Source organism: Gymnoscopelus microlampas (assembly GCF_963454915.1).
Source record: "Gymnoscopelus microlampas genome assembly, chromosome: 18".
Taxonomy (NCBI): domain Eukaryota; kingdom Metazoa; phylum Chordata; class Actinopteri; order Myctophiformes; family Myctophidae; genus Gymnoscopelus; species Gymnoscopelus microlampas.
The window spans coordinates 35,427,093-35,443,866 of record NC_139955.1 but is presented as its reverse complement, the minus strand read 5'-3'; the positions used below and the strand labels follow the sequence as shown (position 1 = coordinate 35,443,866).

The following is a 16,774-nucleotide window of genomic DNA, read 5'->3' as shown; positions in this document are numbered from 1 at the left end:
TGAATATTAGCCTTTACCGATTAAATCGTTCACCATTATAACATTTAACATAGAGATTTTGGCAAGGGAGCTCATGGCGCCTGAAGTTAGAGAGGCACCAATATTTAGTAGTTGTAGTAGGCTGAGGCTCTACGCGGCACATTTCAAAGCATTTTCTCTGCGATATTTGAAAACGGAGTCGTGCAGTGTCCCTTTTAAAACAAACCCAGCGCCTGTCAATCATAGCGCATTCCAGCCAATCCCAAAGCGCCCCTTTTTAAAAGCAGGTTTGCCTGCTGTGCTTTTATATTGCACCATGGCCTGTTTCGAAGCATTTTTACTACTACGGTTATTGCCACAAATCAAGAGGGCAAAGTGAACGGCATGGGACTCACACCAACCTTAACGAAATTGAGTCTGGTTCCTATACTCCTGCGAAGTTCACGGCCAAGAATTTCACATGCAGATGATACACAACAAGGAAAATGGAAGCAGGATTTCTAGGTATACCATGAGCATAGAATTGGTTCATTTTGCAAACTCATAGCCACACTGACTCACATCGAAACATGACAAGCCTGTCGAGGTTTAGTGGCTGCCCTCTTTCTTGCGTCAACCCCGGGGAGAGCAATACTGAACCCAGCATGGTGCTGCCACCTTTGGCAGGGGAGCACATGGGGCACCCCACTGGCAGTTCCTTAAAACTCTGCCCCGCGCGCAATCTGCGAGACTACCCCGAGACGAGGTCCAGTGCATATGTTGACCATTCGGTTCCCCATTTTCCAGAGTCCGGATACCCCAGCAGCCATCGGTTAGAGCACAGCCCTAGGGGCATTATCATTGGAGCCAATCTCTCTGGAGCCGGCATGCCACCCGTCACTGATCAACTGGCATCGAGATCTAACCAACATGGCGGGATTGGGCGGTATCGTGACCTCCCTGGCTGCAGAGATAGCAGAAGCCACGCTTTTTTCACGACTTATCACGAGCAGGCCCACGGCTCCGCCGACGCAACTCGAGATCTCGGCGGCCAAATGATGTTGGGTCTACCTGGGGACCTGCTTTCTCGGACGCATCACCATCACCACCCTTATGGCCAGGCTATCAGCCCACGGGGAAATAGCCAGCAGCTTGTCACCCAGTTTCTGGGTCTGTACAAACCGCTCAACATGGCTATTCAGCGTGGAGCAGGTGACGCTTTCCTCAGGTGCTCTAAACCACATCTGAAGCATGAGCTGCTGTGTAAATGGTGTGACGGCCAAGAGGGGGTCGGTGGGAAGCAGCCTTGCGCCAGAACTTTCGGGACCATGTATGAACTTGTCACCCATGTGACAGTGGAACACGTCGGAGGACCCGAGCACTCTGAATATGTGTGTCAGTGGGAGAATTGTCCGAGGGACAGAAAGCCCTTCAAAGCCAAATACAAGCTGGTGAACCACGTCAGGGTCCACACAGGGGAAAAGCCCTTCCCCTGCCCCTTCCACGGCTGTGAAAAAGTTTTTGCAAGATCAGAAAACCTAAAGATTCACAAGAGGACTCACACAGGTTGGTTAAGAAATCATAACAACAACAATGTAGCATAATAATAATAATAATAATAATAATAATAGTAGGCCTAATAATAGTAATATTAATAGTAATAATAATAAACAATAACAATTATAATTATATATATAATCATAATAATACGTAATATTTTAATATTATAATTGTTATTATGATTAATTAATAACCATATAACCATAATTGTAGGCGTTATTTAGACAAATCACTCATCAGCAGGCTATCAACAATTTTTAAAATATATCTATATATATTCTTTTATTCGTCACATTTATTTATTTAGCATATCCTACTATTTTGCACAATGAATTTGATTTATTTAAATGCGAAATTCTGATAAATATTACCATTTTAAATATACCTGCAAAATACAATAATGATAATAATAATAATTATTATAATAATAAAATAATAATTGTGTGTAGGCCTACTAACAGATGGGGAGGTTTATGATGTGTTTATAGCCTATTGTTATGGTATTACTGTATAGCTTGCTTTGTCGCATGGCTTCGTCTTTGTTGTTGCTTTGGTTGCAGTCAGAAACATGTGCAGGTGCTACGGAAGACATCTAGTAAACAAGTAGTCTTTTATAGGCCTAGATGTTTGGGTGCCTCTCCCACTCATTCAGTGGAAAATAATAAATAATAAATACCGGGACACCGGAGAGTTGTGACGTAGAGTTTATGCTCCCCCCCAGTTGGCTCCCTGGGACGCATGTCCTCTGTGCCCGCCCAGGAAACACGCTGCAAGTATAGGATATGCCAGTGGTTCTCAACCTGTGGGTCGGGACCCCCAGGAGGGTCCCCACATGATTTTTTGGGGGGGCTCCCCAGATGACAGTGAAGTGATAATTTAAGGACTTTTAAGATTTTTTTAATACCTAAAAAAAAGGAAAAGACTGCATCAAAAGTAATCAACAAACTATACTATAAAAACTGGCCAAACATTGGCGAAATTGTCAAATAAGAAATAAGAAAGAGGCAAACATTGTGAAAATAGCCGACCTACTAGCTCACAACGTGAGCTTGTAGATCTGCTATTTTTCACAATATGTATTTGGAAGTCGAACTAAATGAGGGTGGGGGGTCCCAAGTTCAAATATGATTATTTTGGGGGGTCGCGGACTGAAAAGGTTGAGAACCACTGGGATATACCGTAAGTAGAGCACATCAGCACTTATGACATCAGCACTTATTTAATGTGGGATAAACACTAGCTGGTTAGAGGTTTTAGTCAACTCGTACACTTAAATTGCACCAGGAACTGCTACCCAAGTTCAGAGACATTGAAATGAAATGTAACATTAAAAACAGGCCAAATGCCATGTTTGTTTTCTCTCTCTCTCTCTCTCTCTCTCTCTCTCTCTCTCTCTCTCTCTCTCTCTCTCTCTCTCTCTCTTTTATGAATGGCCTTCAAAGAAGTGGAGAGGGTTGAGGAAAAATAATATTAGTCGCCCCCTCATTATTCTGAATTGTTTTAATTATGAAATGCAGAAAATAAAAAAGGCAGGACATGTCATTCATATTTCTGAAATGACATGCACCAACGGAAAAATCATAATGTAGATCTAGACTAACTAATTTAACGTGAATTTATTTCGAAGAATTATTGACATGTTCAATTTGAAGCCAGACCATTAATATCCGGTCTTATGAGATGATCATTTAACACGGACAATTTAAGTCAGGTTTATGAGTCTGAACCTTCAATCAATTTTCTGCAGGCTATAAAATCCGTTTTGTTTTCTGCGGGCACATGATTTCACATCTTGATTGGGCTGTAAATTAATTAGACCTATACATCCACTATAAGAAACAACATTAGAACCATTTCATTACTTTTTCTGCATTTGCAGGTCCATCATAGCCTACCATAAGCCAATGATTATCAGTTGACAGCCTCACTTGCTTATAATCACCATTTCGCCACACTCAACAACTAGCCCGCATTACATCATGTTTAGCTTTTAGAGCAGGCTATATGGTTATATTATGTACACATTGACCATTGGAAATTGGTATTCATCTCAAGAGTGACATTTAGCGAATTAAGGGCAATGGAATGGAACCTCAAAGAGGCTGGAGGCCTGCTCAGAGCCATGGTTTAAAACCAATGACTGGGCATATCATAATAGGCCTAATGGCTGCGCAAGCAACGCACACTTGCGAGTTCTCATATAATTTGAATTCGTGTGTATTGCTTAGATCAGTGGTTCTCAACCTGTGGGTCGGGACCTGTTTTTTGGGGGGTCCCCAGATGACAGTGAAGTGACAATTTAAGGACTTGTATGACCTTTTTAATACCTTAAAAAAAAAAATAGCATTACTGCATCAAAAGTAATCAACAAACTATACTATAAAAACTGCTCAAACATTGACCAAATTGTCAAATAATATACCGTAAGAAAGCGGAAAAAACGTGAAAATAGCCGATCTACAAGCTCACAACCCTCCTTTTGCCAGGCAAGCTTGTAGATCGGCTATTTTCCACAATATATAGGCTTATCTGTGGAAATATATAGATATGATTATTTTGGGGGGTCGCGGTCTGAAAGGGTTGAGAACCACTGGCTTAGAGATGTAGGCAACAGCCTGATTTCACACTGAATATTTGACTTACATAATTGATTTCAGTTACATAAGTGACTTTATGAGGGGACTGGAGAACGTCGCTATAAGGTGTTCGTATAACACGCGGTGTAGCCTAATTTCTCTCTTTGCACGTTTAGGTGAAAAACCTTTTAAATGCGAGTTCGAGGGCTGCAACCGGAGGTTCGCGAACAGCAGCGACCGCAAGAAGCACTCTCACGTGCACTCCAGCGACAAGCCCTACGTGTGCAAGGTCAGGGGCTGCGACAAGTGCTACACCCACCCCAGCTCCCTCAGAAAGCACATGAAGCTCCATTGCAAGAGCAGTCCTGACGGGTGCGTCGCTGATGACCACCTTGCCGAGACCAGGTCACCCGAAGTGACTGATCAAGCTGGATCACAGCCCCCCACCGCCTCGACCCAAGACCCCCCTAATAACCCCGCGTCCCCCCCGCCAGAGATCCGAGACGAGTCGACCCCGAGGTCGCGTTTCCATCACACGTTTGACAACGGTTTGGACTACAACTCGACACACAGGTCACATCATCAGCCCCTCCTGGATCCCTTGTTGATCCAGAGAGGCGGCTACGGCAGGTCCGAGTCCTCTCAGTACTCTTGCGGCCAGGCGGGTCACGGTTCTTTTGTCCACGCTTCGAGAACTTTCCCCTCGTCGCCTTCACCTTTTCAGAAAAGTATTGTTAATGGCTGGTACACGTGCCACAGCGGCGTGGACGCCTTCTCACCAAAGCAATGTAATAACATACCATCCATGTGAGCGCCAAGGTGCTGTGATTGATTGATTTATTGATTGAATACTTTATTTAGCAGTTTTAAAAAAAAGTTTTCTGGCCTTTACATAATGAGTTACAGGTGTATTTCCTATTCTTTTTTTTCTTTTCTTTTCTTGTTGTTGTTATAATATAATATGTGGTCATCCATATTGAAAATTTGCTTTGCGGAACGTGGTAAGCTTTAACTGTTCTGTGGCACACATATAGGCATAGAGATTGGCTCAACTTGTGAGAAAAGTGTCCTACAACGAAGTATATTAACCCGTGAATGATGCAGTGGTCTTCGACAGGGGGTCCAGGACCCCTAGGGGGTCCTCAGAGTTACTGCAGGGGGTCCGCCAAATCTGGGGAATGATGGGGAACATTAGCCGAAAATAGCAGATCTACAAGCTGGAGGTGTTGTGAGCTTGATCGGGTATTTTTCCAACATATTAATAGAAAAGATAAACAAGTCTATGAAGCTGTCTATGAAATCTATGAATATAAGTTTGATCTGCAACACAATTATAGTAGTGGGGGTCCCCGCTTCATCTGTCTCTCAATTAAGGGGCCCTTAGCCTGAAAAACGTTGAAGACCCCTGCCGTAATGGTTTAGCAACTCGTCAATTATATGTATAGGCCTAATTTCTTACATTATTACACATCTATAGTTATCGGGGAAAGAGGAATGTAGCCTACGAATGATTTTATGGAAAAGCCCACTTGATGAGACAGTTTAACAGACGGGAACGTACGTATACGATATTAGAGAGACGATATAGAGACTGAAACGAATGTCTTTGTTGAATGTAAAGGTCTTTGTTGAATGTAAGTATAGCTGTATTGTGCCGTGGGAAAGATAGAAACCTATTGTTTTATGTGTGTCAGAAGATGAAATAAATAATTGAAACATTTTGTCAACCTTGATTTGGTGACCTAAATAGGCTATGCAATATAGGCTATACTGACTTCAACATTATTCAAAGACCATAAACCCCGATGGAAATGATTTGCCCAAATTGTCCTTTCAGCTGAGTTTTTCCTGACTATTATGATTTCACTCCTCAACATTCTATATGCACATTATTTGTATTTTTCTTGGCATATACATCTATCTGTGTGTGCATGCATGCCTGCGTGTGTGTGCGTGCGTGAGTGCGTGCGTGCGTGCGTGTGCGTGTGCGTGTGTGTGTGTGTGTGTGTGTGTGTGTGTGTGTGTGTGTGTGTGTGTGTGTGTGTGTGTGTGTGTGTGTGGAGAGAGAGGCAGGCCTATGAAAGTAATCTGTGAACAAAAAAAGGCAGTGTTTGTCGTCATACGTAGTGGTAGGTTGGTTTAATTACAATTCCACTGTACATACTGTACAAAATTAATTATGCATTCAATATTTTATTAACGTGCCTCTATTCCCTTTGATACAACACGTGACGAAACCCAATCAATGCATATTCTCGTGGCACGACAGTGATTCCTCACGCTCTTTAATTAGGCCTATATATTTCCACTAGGGAAGCCTAGGCCTATATGTTTTTTTTTGTTTCGTTTAATGGGTCCTCCTATATCTCGGTACAGATGTAGGCGGTTATGTAAAAGTATAAAAGGCCTGTGTTCAAAATGTTACTTGAGTAAAAGTACCAAAGTATTAGCATCAAAATATACTTAAAGTACTAAAAGTAAAAGTACAAAAAGTACAACACGTCGCGATGCAATGCATTGTGAGCTTATAGATCGGCTATTTTCAAAGACTATGTATATATTAAAGTGGTTAATGTATGTTTTAATTTATATCTGCAAAGTATAGTAACTAAAGTTTTCAAATAATTGTAGTGGAGGAAGAGTACAATATTTGCTTCTGAGATGTATTGTATTGAAAATTGGAAATACTCCAGTAAAGTAAAACCTCAAAATTGTACTGAAGCTGAAGTACAGTAGTACTTGAGTACATGTACTTAGTTTACACCACTGCCTTGAACTGACAGAGTGAGACACTTGTGAAAAGAAAAACGGTTTGTTGAAGGTCGTTGCAGGTGAACCAAAATTTGCACCTTCATCGAATGCACAATATTATGAAAGTTGCAGCCGTTTCTTTAGCTCAGTGGTTCTCAACCTGTGGGTCGGGACACCCAGGGGTCCCCCACATGATTTCGGGGGGGTCCCCAGATGACAGTGAAGTGACAATTGACTTTTAAGACCCTTTTAATACCTAAAAAAAGAAAAGAAAAAGCCCATTACTGCATCAAAAGTAATCAACAAACTCTGGCCAACAAAACATTGGCCAAATTGTCAAATAATATAAGAAAGAGGCAACAATTGTGGAAAATAGCCGATCTACAAACTCACAACCCTCCAACAAGAGGCTTGGTGAGCTTGTAGATTGGCTATTTTCACGATATTTATCTGAACGGAGTCAAACTAAATAGAGGGGGGGGGGCGGGGGCGTTCAAATATGATTATTTTGGGGTGTCGCGGCCTGAAAAGGTTGAGAGAATGAGAACCACTGCTTTTTGCTTCAGAAGATTGAGGCCTTGCCTTTCCTGCGCAGACAGACTACATTGGATTTGACTGCCTGGAATTTCATGATATCATGTAATATCATTATTATCAATCAATAAATGTCTAGGCTATTTGTCACCGAAGCCCGAGGTTATATACGTGCATTTCAACAAGCGTCGTTTAGGAACGCGATCAATTAAATTACATATAAATTACATTCTAATGTGTCCCTAATTAATTAGTTTATGGATTCCAGCAGCACACTGCTGTTGTTATTTCTTATTTCGCGCTCACAAGCAGACATAGAATGTGTCCAGTTAAAGGTGCATGGTGTGACATATTTCAAAATACATGTTAAATGTCTTTATATTCCGACAGTATTCATTTGTGTTCAGTAACAGGGGTCTGTCTATCTCTGAAGCTCTTTAGTTAAGAGAAAATACATTTTTAAGTTGGGATACTAATATTATCCAATCAGGAGAGAGAACTCCATATTTATCAGCTTCAATTTTAGTTGTGTTCCAGTTCCAATGGTCTCTGCTATTTTTCATCACTTCCAATCTCATTTGTTTATCCTGTATCCTGTATGAATTTCCCCTCTTGATTGGATAACATTGGAAAATGTATTTTGTATTTATTAAACAGCTGGGGAAATGGGAAGGCCCCTGTTATAGAACATACACTCTATATAGCAATCATACAAATATCAACTTTTAACAAAACCTTCTTCTTTTTAAACAATGAGGTAGCCTATTTGTAATCGGCTACTTCTTTGTTTAAAACAAAAACATGAAGTTTTAAAGCAAACAGGCCCATTACCTGACCCCAGGAATAAACAGCTACATGAGAAGGTGACCATATGCATCAGAAATGTTGGGCTTGTGAATGGTCACCCTGTGGATTCACATTCTAGTGAATAACACGTTTCTCAGATCAGATTCAGAATCCATAGTTTGAATTTCGGTATTCAAGGCGAATACTGAAATACTGTGAGAATATACACTTGTATTCTTTCCCTGTTCTGGGATGTTTGACTTTTATATTGACAAAGAGATGGTTAAAGGCATCATTTGTTTACATGCTATTTAGTTTTATTTAGTTATTTAGTTTTCAAACCCTTTTTTCTTGATATAAAATATACATTCAATGATGTTGGATGTGCTATCCTTACGGGTCCACATGTGAAACTTCCCGTCACATGTAAAATCCCCATGTAATATACAAAATATACCCTAAGGGGTGAATAACTTTGGAGCTTGAATAGCACAAGAAACAACAACAACTTCAACAACAAACCGCTGTTACAAAAATATACAAAGATCAATGTCTAAGACATGCAGTAATCTTTTTGTGCTTCCACCATGTTGCTCATTCTTAGTTTACACCCTCTGTCCATCATTGCTTATTCATAATGAAAATCAATCACCATGGATAAAATGTATGTCCTCGTCTTGTGGGCTATGGGACTACATGACTAAAGTGTTTGCATTGGTGAAAAATGCAATGGTCTCTAACATTTGGCTAAAAATAATTGCGCCTCAATGCCTACAACAAGCTTTTCTGCTAAATAGTAATGTGTGAATCATGTATCACTTATATAGATGTTTTGTTATGATTGGCACCTTCATGTAATACACAAGATCGTTTCTGATATTTCAGACGGAAATCAGGTCAAACGTGCCATAGTTTTACATCTCTTTGAAATGTGGGCTTACAGTGATGTGACAGCTAACTAGCAGTCAGTAATATACCCTTTATCTCTGTAAGATGGTCTGATTGAAGGGTAGTTAGCAGAATGGTCACAAAAATACATGGGGTCAATACACCATAAGCCAATCAGCTTACATTTTCCTCTCTTTAATATAATACTATACGTGTGATGTACAAAGCAGAACACTTTAGGTTCATTGAAGGTGAGGAAGAAATTGGCTACAGTACACTTTACACCCACTGCATTCAAACAAATTGACAACATTTAAACCGAATGGGTCTTCATTCTTCTCACAAGTTACAAATGTCATGTTTTGCCTCATGATTATTCCTTCTACAGTCGTCATAATTGAATGCCATGCTGGGTAAAAAATGTATCTGTTCATGAGCTAGATCGATCTATCTATCTATCTATCTATCTATCTATCTATCTATCTATCTATCTATCTATCTATCTATCTATCTATCTATCTATCTATCTATCTATCTATCTATCTATCTTCAGAGATCTAAAGGGATATTCACTTTCACACATGTTTGGGGTCATTTAAATGTCTACTCAGGCTTTTGTGAGGACCCAGACAGGTTTTAAGTTGCTTGATTCAGTATGTAGATGCTCGATATTCATTTGATCTGACACGCCCCCTTCCTATACAATCCCATTGTAACTTCAAACTCAATTTTAACCATGATGGATTCATCTGAAACACCCGTCCTTGGTTCTGGTGACTGATTTCATTTTAAGAATGTTCCCAAAAAATAAAAGAAAGAAGTAATTGACAAAGCACGGCTCCCTCACGCATTAGAAGGACAATATTTGTCACCAAAACCAAGGACAGGTGTTTTCAATGAGTCCATCATGGTTAAAATGGAGTTTGAAGTTACAATGGGCTGGTATAGGAAGGGGGCGTGTCTGATAAAATGAATATTAAATATCTAAATATACTGAACCAAGCAATGTAAAAACTGTCTGGGGTCCTCACAAAAGCCTGAGTAGATGTTAAAATGAGCCCAAACATGTTTGAAATTGAAATATCCCTTTAAACTCAAATACATAAATACCTTTATCCTAGGTGTGCCTTTAGTGCATGTCATACACAACATTGATGAAAATGAATTTCGCAAGACCTACTGAGCTTGATCATGGTTGAGTCTTCTACTCTCTGTGCAAATGGAAAGAAATACGTTGGATGGAGAGTTGGAGTACATGACATGTTGTTCACCACCAACAATGTATGGGCGCTACTGTACCTTTAATGAGATCAGGTTCAGTTTGCATGGTTTCAAACAGTCTGAACAGAATACTATTTGAGTTGGTCAATGACAATTATGTTGATGTAAGAGGTTAAAGGTAAACCATATCATAGTGTAAGTTTAGTGAAAGCAAAGGTGGTGAATGTTAATAGTCAATGTGATGCTGTTGAATTTAAATGCCCCTTGTTAAATTGAAAAATAAATCGTATTAACTTTAATCACAACACAATCATTTAAAAGATATTTACGGTATTTGCTTCCTTTCCATTATTGGCTTGCATTACAAAATGCACGTGTTACATCACATAATTCTGCTGTAGTCAGGTTTTTAAATTATATTATTTCTATAATCACAGAGCAAAATGAGTGAAATTTAACTTCTTACTGTGCAAGTTAATCTTTTAAGTCCAAATATATAATTATATGTGTTTACACACAGCATGCAGTAATATAGCATCAAATTGCAATGTTCCACATTTTCTCCCTCTTCAGCATAACATAGTCAACCTCCCCCATAGAAAACATTATCAATCCATCAATTTAATCTGTTATACATGTGCAGTTAGAATGTGCATTATGCATTGTGCATGCATGCTACGCCTGACAGGAATGCTGCCACATTTTCTTCCCCATATAAAGCTCTGTATTCTGAGAAAGCAAAAGCCATATTCTATCATCACTGAGCCCTATACCACACCCTTCCCTTCCCCCACTAATCACAACTGATGAGACCTCCTCTTCCCAGTTTGCCATTTGTTGGCCGCCATTTTTACTCCTGCACGCTCTGCCTAGCAACAAGCGATGGGCGCCATTTTTCGGTCAGCACACGCGAAGACCAATTTCATGTAAATATATCGATTTCGCCTCGGAATCCAAGGACTCGCTGCCTTGTTTCCCTGGGTCACTGTTATGCTAGCATTGAGGTTGAACCCCAGCAGTGCATCAGGAGGTGGGCCGCTTTGTCACACCGGGTTCTTGGTTTGAAGCGTCATCGCAACCATGCATGACATCTTGTGTAACCTACGTATGCGGCGAGGTTCCCATGTGTGCCTACTCCCTACGTCTCCAAGTATGGCGTCGGCACTTTTCAGGGCATGCTGTGGCTGTGTCGGCAGTGACTGTGAGTGACGATAGTGGCAGGATTGGCCAAGTGTGATTTTAATTGGATCTCTGGCTATTCCCATCCTCCCCAGGTCAAGCCAGAAGTGGTGTTGCACCCCAACTCACTTTCTTTTCATCCTCCCTTCTGTACCCCCCTCCTTTTTTTGCCAGCTCCTCTTGTTCGTCCCTCTCATCTGTCTCTATCCCCTCTGCTCCTGGCTATCTTCACCCTCCATGACTCCTTCACGATGGCCCCTTAATCTTTGCCTTCTCACCAGTGTGGTTCCGAGGTAGGTGCTCCATCAAATTCTATACCCCTAAAATGCATGGATGCCTGCTCACAGATCTGTTTTCGTTCCCTCTCTCTCCATGGAAAATTGCAACCCCACGTGGTAAACTGGATGCAGCTGCAATGTGGTCCGTTAATTCTGTCAGCACTGGTTTCATTTCGTTCGCATTCTCTCATCAGATGGAACACATGAGCCTGCTGAAGGGCTTGGCACGCATGACACTAACTATGTACAGTGTCAGTGATTGCAAAAATGTAGGGCTATTGATTGTAAAGGTTAGGTCACATGATAAGTAATGATAAATGTCAAAAAAGATTGAACGTGGAAGTCCGATTATCTTACTCCAGGAAGATAACATTGAATCATGTCACTAGTTCTTTACAAAGGCTATTGTAAAATGTAATCTGTTTCATGTCTCAGCGCTTGTTCGTTTGGAAGCTTTGACAATAACTGTCTGTTACATATGTAAGACAATGCAACGATTGCAATTATAAGCACGGTGACAGGTATATGTTAAGTGTTTTAATGACAACAGAATGCTGAATGGGAACATAGCGCATCTCAGTGCTGTGATCTTATGACTTTAACAGACTGATCCCTTAGATTTCTCTCTCATCTTCATCTGCACCACAGTATTCTGATGTCAGTGGTGCCAGCCCCCTGCGTAGCTCAGCCGGGACCAGGGCTTATATAGACCAGCCCTCTATTCACACTTCCCAACTGGGACTCCACTGTCAACTTAAGCCTGAGCCTCTCAAATACCAAGCTTTATATTGTTTAAGATTTTGGCGAAAAAAGGAAGACGGCCGAGTTGCAGCAGGGGAGAGAGAAAGACTCCGCCCCCCCCCCTCCCCCCCAACAAGATATCTGATGCATTTTTGCCTTTTGATGCATTTCAATTTACCCCTATGGCCAGTTCTTAAAAATATGTCTTCTTTTTCATTAATTATCCATGTCTTGCATATCTTTGACAGTTTCTGATGAGCCAAACCATGGAGGCATTAATGGTCTCTTCTGAGCCATTCAGCTCAGGAGTTTCCCCACACAGTTGACAAGTTTTCTCATTCGGCAAAGCAACAACAAGTAGACTCTCTGAGGCACGGTCTGCAGTGTTTGTTGTGGCCCCATGCTTCGCAAAAAGGGAATGCAATCGTCTTTTAAAGAAGCGCATCTTTAAAAATCCACATCTCCGAGGTTCTGTGGACACAAGAGCGGGATTTCAGGGGATGTTTAAAGACCTGGCAACATCATGCAAGCTCTATAGGCCCATGAGGTGCAATGCCATCCTGTCTAGAGGATGACCATAACATTGCCCTCTTTGCTTTTGATCCCCCAACCAGATCCTTGTCATCTTGGATCAACCAGGATGGTTGCCTCATTGTCCTTCATTTCTTGGCAAGGGCAACAGACAGCTTTCATGTCTGTGAGCAGCCAGATGAATATGAAGGAAAAAAAAACTTCATATAATATACAGAAATTGGTGCCTTTATCTGCGTCTTTGCCTCCTCACAGCTCAATACAAAATTAGCTGTTATTTTTTAATGCGATTGATTAATGATTTACATTATACAGAATGCATTTGGAGCACTTGTTAGGGAATGTTAAGGATCCTTTGATCAGCATGCCTAAAGAGCACAATGCCTTAGATTTGACAAACACAGAGCCAGGAGACCCTTGTCTTTGCTGTGTATTAACACCATCACATTTCATTAGCCACAATTCTGTGCCGTTGTGAGATACTGTATAGTCTTTGAATACTTTCTTTTTCCCCCCGTACGATTTCTCAAATCTCTATCTTTTGAGGTTGAAAAAAGAAAAGAAAAAGGGGGATCACATTGATCACGGTCCAGGGTATTTCAAAGCCGTGTGTAATCGCGGGTGTTTAATTTTATCTAAGGCAGTATGCATTGCGAGGCGGCTGTGTAATCAGGCCTGTGAACTCAACATCTGACGGAAAGACGCCATTTCTGATCACATCTCAATTGAAGTCCATCGATTTGCCAAGTGTGTCTGTGTCGACGCTCTCTCAAGCTTGCACTCCTTGGCACATGGCTGCTAAATTAATATGCACTTGACATGGCGCCATGGGCCTTTTTCCTGCCGGTGTCGTCCAGTACTACACACTGACACCCAGGGCCCGCAGTGCCACAGTTCAGGAAGCAGTTAAGTGAGCTATGCACTGCGATCTCGCTGTTAACCTCCCAGCACTACAAGAGCACCCCAGGGCCTAACTCTACAATGATGGATGTAGAGTGGTGGGGTAGGGGTTGGGGGTGGGGGGTACAGGGAGGTTAGGGGATACCCAAACAGAGCCCAGGAATTCCCCTCGGGCCTTTTCAATTACAGTTCGAGCAAGCTCCACACTGTGATGCTATGCTGCTCTGAGGCTGCTCTAAGGCTGTGACATTAAGGTAATGGACGGATGAGAGCCGAAGTGTTGCCTACCCCCCATAAACGGTAGGGGACGAGGCACGGCATTCAGGAATGTGCCGAGGTGCCAGCTGAGAAGCAGCCACTCGGAAAACGCAAAGGCCACCTTGTTGGGTCCATGCATTCTTTATATGTGGTCATCAACAAAATAAGCCTAGTGTTGAACAAACTGAGCGTGTGTCGTTTAGGTCCCTCTGAAGTTAACGGGTTATTGATGGCAGTAGTTTATCGGTAGCCAGAGGCTAAAAGAGCATTAGGAGCATGGGAGAGAGAAGGAAGTGTCTAGTTTGCCTTTGAGATACCCAGGTAGTGGATTTAATAGTGGCAGAGGGAGAAGAATGGACTGCCCCTTCATCTTTTTGATGATCAATATGGTAGCCTAACCTTCTATTGGACACATCCTATGATGTGGTAATGCGATCTACTGTGTGTGTGCGTGCGTGCGCGTGTGTGAGTGTCCGTGTCCGTGTGAGTGTATATACATTTGTGCACACACTCCACATCAAATACAACCGCAGTGACTTTGTCCCGGGAAAACGTCAGTACCATTGCTATAACTTATAGCGGTGAAGTTGCCATAGATGACTTTCACACCTGGGATGTGATTTGACTTTGCATCTATTTCAGTTTCTATGCAGGCAATCATACTGTGTTCCTATGTAGGTTCAGAAACCCATCTACTGTGCAAGAATAGTATATCTCATAGTTACTTTAGTCCCCTTATAGAAATGGAAAATGGCTGTGGTAATTAGCTCTCTCTAAAGCACTCTCTAATTAATTAGGTAATTAGGATCAACTCTCTGCATTATGCCCAATTCAATATGACAAAGTATAAATTAGGCATGACTCCAAACCTGCGGCATCACTGTTGTGAATAGTGCGTGTTATTCCTTTACTGATGTAATAGATGGAATTATGCAATCCCTCGTTGCAACTGGGAGGTGCCTCAAATATGTCAGTCTGCCAAAAAAATAACGTATCCCTAACAAAAATGCATTATGCATACTGTAACTAACATGAAATCCAGGAAGATATCACTTCAATGCAGAAACAGAACTTGGTTTATTGTAAATTTGAGTGGAGGAAGAGTGTATAGTGAATCTTAAATTATATGATTTATTTATTTATTTTATTTCAAGAGCCAGCAAATTGCTACACGCTTTAGAAGCATGCGTAGATACCCTTCTGCACACTATGTGTAACTTCCATTCTTATCAAGTGGATCATTAATTATGCTGTGTACGTTCAATTCATTAAGAACCTACCATATGTGTTGGGCCATGAATAATGCCAGGGAGCCTTGGAGAAATAAGACCCCCTCCCATTCTGACTTATTATCATGGAGCTAAAAACTACCACACTGGGCTTTTCTCTGCACGTGTGTTTTGAAACATACTTTCAGTTCCTTCTCCCTACCCCCAAACATATGAAGTGAAGACATCAGCGAGTTAAAAGGCAAACAGAGTAAATGGATCTGGAGCCAGCGTGGGCCGTTGTTAATACACACACATGAGCACAATGCCAGAGGCAACGTAAATTCACTGACATAATTATGTAAACAGTTTGTATTAATCATCCTGGTAATGAAGTAGGCCTTACTGTTTAGCATTCTGTATATCCATCACACAGGATGCCTGAGAGCCTTTTTCGTATACAGGTGAGGGTTTGGGGTCTCAGAATCAGAATCAACTTTATTGTCACATCACATGATTACAGGTGTAAAAGAGAAATAATGTTTTTCTTGTGCAAGCTCTCGATATTGCAGTTGGGAGGAAGAGTTAGAATAGGGAAAGAGAGAATAGAGATGAAAGGAACACAGAACATGGAACAAAACAGGAAGACAGTCAAATAAAATAAACAAGCATGATCTAAAATTAGCAATGGATAGATGGCACGGAAGGCAGAAATGCCTCTTGTGCGGGAAGCATATCCAGCATACAGTATGAAAAACGCAACAGGTACATGTATACAAAATCACAGTTTCATGTGCTTTCATGCTTAAAGTGGTTAAATAAATGAAAAGCAAGCATCAGGTAAAAAAGAAACACACATCAAATAGCAATTATAAAATCACGGTTTCATGTACATGGATATGAAATCCTGATTTTATACCTGCTGCTTATACAGGTGAGGGTTTTCAGGATTTAACCATTAAGCCCTACATACTTCATTATGACAATAGCAAATTGTCAAACTCATTGTGAGCTTGTAGACTAGCTATTTTCACAAAATGTTTAAAAATCACACCCAGTGTGAAGTGAGCGGTGTGGTCATCACAGTGATGGAAGCTCACTTCACTTGATTTTTTGAAGTGCATAGTCCTATTTATAGGTTATTCATTTCATCATGTGTCTCGCTAGCCAATCACAGTGCTGAATAGAGTCCGCCAATAGAGTCAGCCAATCACAGTACAGCTAGGGGTGTACTAATGTAGAGGGGTGTGCTATTATGAGCCAATCACAGTACAGCGAAGGGTGTACTAATGAGGTGTCCCAACCCACTTATAGGAGCGGCTACACCGCTTAATAATGAGGTGTCCCAACCCCACTTATAGGAGCGGCTACACCGCTCAAAAAGGACAGGCCAGCTAGGGTGTAT

General features: G+C 41.3%; 1 protein-coding gene across 1 annotated transcript; it reads left to right on the top strand.

The window, feature by feature from the left end:
- Positions 1 to 548: 548 nt before the first annotated feature.
- Positions 549 to 4,905, top strand: zic6 (zic family member 6; the record flags this gene model as incomplete). Its single annotated transcript, XM_084041773.1, has 2 exons — positions 549 to 1,524; positions 4,271 to 4,905. 2 exons carry the CDS (start codon positions 549 to 551, stop codon positions 4,903 to 4,905), a joined length of 1,611 nt encoding a protein of 536 aa, XP_083897899.1.
- Positions 4,906 to 16,774: the final 11,869 nt, after the last annotated feature.